At 34.2% G+C, this 6,036-nt stretch overlaps 1 protein-coding gene across 1 annotated transcript; it reads left to right on the top strand.

The window, feature by feature from the left end:
• Positions 1-3,011: 3,011 nt before the first annotated feature.
• On the top strand, positions 3,012-5,672 carry LOC117116486 (uncharacterized protein PF07_0086-like). The gene is made up of 2 exons (XM_033260549.1): positions 3,012-3,295; positions 4,884-5,672. The coding sequence occupies exon 2, from the start codon at positions 4,890-4,892 to the stop codon at positions 5,166-5,168; it is 279 nt and encodes a 92-aa protein (XP_033116440.1). The 5' UTR covers positions 3,012-3,295; positions 4,884-4,889; the 3' UTR covers positions 5,169-5,672.
• The last annotated feature ends 364 nt before the right edge of the window (positions 5,673-6,036 follow it).

The following is a 6,036-nucleotide window of genomic DNA, read 5'->3' as shown; positions in this document are numbered from 1 at the left end:
AGATCAAAATCTTTAAAGGTAAGCAGTAGAAAGATTCAAAGATTCAAAATAACTTTATTGCAAACTTAAGAAAACTTTGAAATGTACAGAATAATTAAAAGTACTAATATTAAAAATGTTTAAAATATTTAAAATACTCCAGTTAAACACATAACAGTTAAACATATAACAATTATACTGAATGTACAGTAGTTTTATGAAGGTATCGCACAAATAAATATAATACGCAATGAATAATGATAATAGCACGATTTACTTCCATAAGGGGTAGATTCTTTCTCCTAAAAGGTGTTTTAACACTAAATTCTCTAAAATAAAAAGATTGTGAATCGCCATAGGGGCCTATCAGGCGCCATATCAATAAAACCTACTGAACTCATCCCAACAAGTAGCTGTGGTGGTTGATTCAAGCCAGAAACAACTTTTAGGCCCACTAAACCCCTGTTGCAGCAGCTTTTTCAGCTACCTAAAATATATTCCAATATAAAAAAGGTTTGGAATATGGGGGTTATTTAATATTTAAACAAAGACTATAAAACTAAACAATATATTAATATTGATAATATTTTGATCTGAATGAGTTCAAACACATATTTTTGAATGAAAGTAATTTATTATTTATTTTAAAGTTTACAAAAAGGAAAAAGAATGAAACCGGAAAGGAGGTGAGAAATTTAGTAATTTCAAAACTGTAATTAATTGATATTAATGGATATGGATATTTCGTAGCTCTTCTCACACATTTTGAATTGTAGAAGATAAAATAATATTAACATAATATTGAATCGTACCTCAAAACGAGAATTTGTAGGCTAACAATTGATATTTTTCTTATTTTATTTAGACCTAAATTCGTTAGGATGTGTTTTTCTTTATTTATTGCTTACGCATCATGAACAAAAAAGTAATGAAACATATTAATAATAATAATAATAATAATAATAATAATAATAATAATAATAATAATAATAATAAGATTTATAAAGCGCACAAATCCACTGCAGTAGTGCACCTCAAGGCGCTACAGGAAGGAACCAATGCCAAACAAACAGGCACCGACGCTACAAATTTTTCAATCATCGGAGACAGCACCCTTTCCATTATATTATATCCCCTTCACACTGAACTAGTTCGCACAACGTTCTGAAGAACGGGGTAGAACGGGGACGAACGAGATATGAACGGAATGGACGTAATAGAGACCGAATACAATCTTAGTACGAACGGTATGAACGGGCAAGGACGGAAATGGTGGTCCAGAACGTCAACCATGTTTAAAATTTGATCGCGTTCTACCCGGTCAAAAATAGGACTGAGTAAGGTCGTATTTCGAACGAGATTGCCGTACTGAAAACGGAATTGCCGTACTGCGAACATGGAACGAACGGGCCAAAAACGAGCTAAACGTCGTGCGAACGGGGAAAAATAGGAGTACGATCCAACACAGAAGCTGTTAAGTTCCATCCCGTCTTGCCCGTTCTCAGGCCGACCTAACTACATTCCATTACGTCTTCACTGCGTTCTTAAGCTGTATTAACCAATTTATACGTTTGTGATACGTTGCTATTCAATTCTAAAATGTTCTTGCTGAGTTTTTATTCAGATCTACTCCTTTCTACTACATCGTCATTACGTTCAGTCCGCTTTTAGTAAGATCTACTCGTTTCTATTACATTGTCAGTACGTTCAATCCGTTTTTAGTCAGATGTACTCGTTTCTAATACATATTAACTACGTCCACCCCGTTTGCAGTCGAATCAGCAAAGCTTTTGTTACAAATAGTGCAGATCAATGATGCTCCCTCCTTTGGAAATCAACTCTCTGGCTGAATTGTTATTGTTATATTATCTTACCATGGTGTGTCAGTGTTTTTGACCTTCTTTTCTTGCCCTGTTGAATCTGTGATTCTGCTTCATCATTTTCACAATGAGGTGATGATGGTGCCTCACTCCCTAGAGCTTCCTCCTCTTTGTCTTTATCAGCAGCAGGAGTAGATGGGCCAGCATCGTCATCAGCAGGAAAATCATAAGTGACTTGTAATTCTTTGAGGTTCCTCTCCCTTGCCTCTTCTGTTTCCTTGGCATGTTTAACTATAGCAAGTACTGAATCGAAATGAGGAGAACGGGCTAGATATGGGTCGTATTACAGCCTATCGGACTGGAACATGACCCAGATCCCCGTTCTGAATGTGCCTGAGAACGCAGTGAAAACGGGCAAGACTGGGCATAAATTGGTTTGAATGGAAACGTCCTAGAACAGGTTGAAACTTACTGTGAACGGGGTTAAACAGGTTGAGGACGGATTGGAACTTGTTAAGAACGGACTACAAACGACATTGTGCGTAATCTTCCCATTTTAAACGTTGTGCGAACGTTCTACAAACCGTCTGCAGTCGTCATGGACTTACTTCAAACTGTGTTGTGTTGTAGTAAAAGAAAAAATTGCACGTTTGAACCCGTTTTCATCCCGTTTCATGAAATTGTCAGAACGAGCAGGAACGTTTTTCGAACTAGTTGGGTGTGAAGGGGTACCCCAAGTCTAATAATTGTTTGTGTGTGTGTGTATTTATTTTCCTAAGTACTTCCTGACTCCTGAGACACTAGATCGGAACAGAAGCTACTGTTAATTCGAATCTGCCAGTGTGTTTCTGCGTATACGCTGCCTGGACATCAGTTGTTGGATCCCCTTGTTGAAGCACTAAATCAAATTATATACCTTTTGTTTTGTACACAAAATCGTTTTCTAGCATTATTATATTAATAAATAAAACTATAGGTAAATAAATGTAAACTAATAGCCTGCAGATCGAGACGCACTCTGCCGTCACGCATATTAGCCCAGTGAGGTTCTGTGTCAGTATCTATTCAGATTTCAGGTTAGCATAGATTAAATACTACCACCATGATACAATGATTAGATTTTGTTTAAAATTGTTGTTTGTTTTGTTTTGACTGTTTTCATAAAGTTTCTAAACCAAACGAATACATTTACGGCTTGGCTGCTTTACCAAATAAGCTATCCTCTTGATTTTTTTTCCATTGGACATTAGGTTCTTCCTATAATTAAGGACGCCATAAATACAGTAATCTAGAGAAAGACATAGTAAACATTAGCGTTTACAACTCAAAATGTGCGTTAATAAATATTTTTCTATAAAACTGATAAAATCTATAAAGTTTGTATTTTGTTGTTATGTTGTTTTCGAATGAGATAAATTATTTAAAAACATATTTTTGACAACTATGCATTGTTTGTAAAGGCAACAAGACTGACAGAAAATGAAGACCGATCAGAGGTGAGATATTTTATAACTGTTGAAGTGGGTATTAAAGTGGCTGGCGGATCCACAATTTTTGGTCGGTTGTGTGGCGAGAGTGCCAATCGAATCTATGGTGTGAGGATCAGAACCAGTAGAAAAACATTTGTGGTTTATCCTTAACTATCTTTGAAAAAGCATCAGAGTATTAACCATTTTCGGTCTATTTTCAAAGACTTCACATTGCGTCACCGACACCACAAAGAGACACAAACTTCAAAAATCATATTTTTTCTTTTTTTTTTCTTTTGACATTTAGATTATGTAATATGAACTTTAACTTTTCACCTAACTGTTAAGTGTGCAACTACACTATACAGTTAATTAAGCTAATTAGCAATAGCCTACTAACCGGGAACAATGGAAATTTTGTTTTTAAGAACAGACACAAACTTTCAAAGTTTATTAAAAGACGCACGTGCTGCTTTGTATGGTTAGCCATCAAGGCCATAATGAAAACGCCATTGTCTTTTTTACGCCGTTACGTTGTTTAATTCCAAACAATCACAAGCTTTAAACAGCGCCGAACGAAAGGGCAATATTATATGCGCCGTTTAATTTTTTTTGTTTAAAAACGCCGTAATTATAAGATTGGCCGAAAGGGTCACAATGAAAGCGGTGTTAGTTTAATTTTAAGTTTTAACGCCGTTACGCTGTTATGTTGTTGTTGGTTACGTTGTTTTTTTAAAAATATGAACTCTTAACTTTTCACCTGCCTGTTAAGTGTGCAACTACACTATTATGTTAATTAAGCCAATTAGCCATAGCGCACTAACAGAGGAAAACGTTTTCAAGAAGAGACACAAACTTTCAAAGGGTTATCAGAAGACGCGTGTGCTGCGTTGCTAACGTTGTGATCAGGTCAATGAGGCCTGTCTGGTGTAGGGCTAGCCGTAAAGATTAAATTCACTAATTTCCTAGGCATAGCGGTACCCAATTTGCAGTAACCTGCAAAAGGCCTATACACATGGATCAAGTGTGGAATTATTAGTAAAAGCATACTAGTTTCAGTGGGATAAACCTAGTTTTAGGCCTATTATAATCACCCTTGATTTCAATGGAAAAACATTGGCAAAAACAAAGTTTGTGTCTGCCGACAACGGAACGGAGCGCGTACAGCGCGTAAAATGAGATTTTTATTTTCACAAAGAGACACTAACATTGCTGTAGGTGTTGCTGGTGTAAACAACCTATGCTGGGTATATTTTTATCTTTATAATGAACGGACACAATTTTGTAACGCTAATTTACATAATAATGGTAAAGCTAAGAAATGAAAAAAATATATTGAACATTTAAATTGTGTAATATATATCTTTACACATGCAAAAAAAAATATTCAAAATTTCCATATCTTGATAGGGAAATGTAGTCCACGTCAAACGTAATTTTTTTCAAAACCTTTTTTTAGTCAAAATTGAAGTTTGTGTCTCTTCGTGAAAACGGTGACGATTTATGGGTTTTTGTCTGGTGCCAGGTAGTGGGAATATAAAAAAAATTATAATATTCAAAATCAAAAAAGTGTAATTAAAAGTCAATTTGAGTTTTTCATATTTCTTTTTTGTAGATCAATATGACAATTATTGAGCAGGCAGACAGGAATGATGATTTAGGCGAGAAGAACCAGACGTACAAAGATTTAAGGGAGAATGACGATTTAGGCGAGAAGAACCAGACGTTCGAAGATTTAAGGGAGAGTGATGATTTAGGCGAGAAGAACCAGACGTGCGAAGATTTAAGGGAGAATGATGATTTAGGCGAGAAGAACCAGACGTGCAAAGATTTAAGGGAGAATGAAGATTTAAGCGAGAAGAGCCAGACGTACGAAGACTTAAGGGAGAATGAAGATTAAAGCGAGAAGAACCAGACGTGCGAAGATTTAAGGGATAATGAAGATATAAAGGAGAACGATGATAGCTTTTATATAAAATATTTAGCAAAAATAAAAGAAATGTAAAGACAGAAATGTCTCATAAATTTAAATATAGATGTCTCTATAAACAATAGGGGTGTCAGTTAAGGAATTGGAGAATCACGAGTATAACAATTCATTGACATTTTGTTGAGTACTGTGATAAGACGTCATAAATGAACTAATATGTTGGCCAATTAATAATATGAAGCCTTGGAAACATATATCAATTTTACCTAGCTATCAATAGTGACGCTTATTTTCTCAACTATATAAATAACATATGTGTAGAGTTTTTTTAAAAAACTATATTGGAATATATACATAGAATGATATAGGGACAAATATTTTGTTGCTCAGACAGTTGATAGCTTTAGTGTTCTTCATCTTATTTACAATGTAAACGATAAGAATCAGTAAAAAATTAACTAAGGGAAATTTTCTTTTTAATTTTTTATTATTATTTTTTTTTTTATAGATGACAGCTATGTTGTTTGTGATTTTACCAAATTTGTATTAACATTTGTGGATTTGCTTTTTTTTGGTTTTGTTTTTTTATTTGTTTTTATTTTATTTTATTTTATTTTTTGCTCACATTCTTAAAGCTAATCTGTACATGGATACAATTGTATCATTGCTATTGTTTTGAAATATATATGGTATTTTGTGTATTTGGGTGTACCATTCTTTGCCAACTTCCTCATTTTGTTGTATTTTTTTTAATACGAACTTTTAAATGAAATAATAGATTTGATTAAACTGAAATACTCCTATATCGGAACTTCCGTGTTGTTTCCAACACCATTAT

This window comes from Anneissia japonica, unplaced genomic scaffold (assembly GCF_011630105.1).
Source record: "Anneissia japonica isolate Jap-2015-1 unplaced genomic scaffold, ASM1163010v1 scaffold284970_len119093_cov105, whole genome shotgun sequence".
NCBI classification, from domain to species: domain Eukaryota; kingdom Metazoa; phylum Echinodermata; class Crinoidea; order Comatulida; family Comatulidae; genus Anneissia; species Anneissia japonica.
Note: the sequence above shows the minus strand (reverse complement) of the source record. Positions and strands in the feature narration are given on the sequence as shown.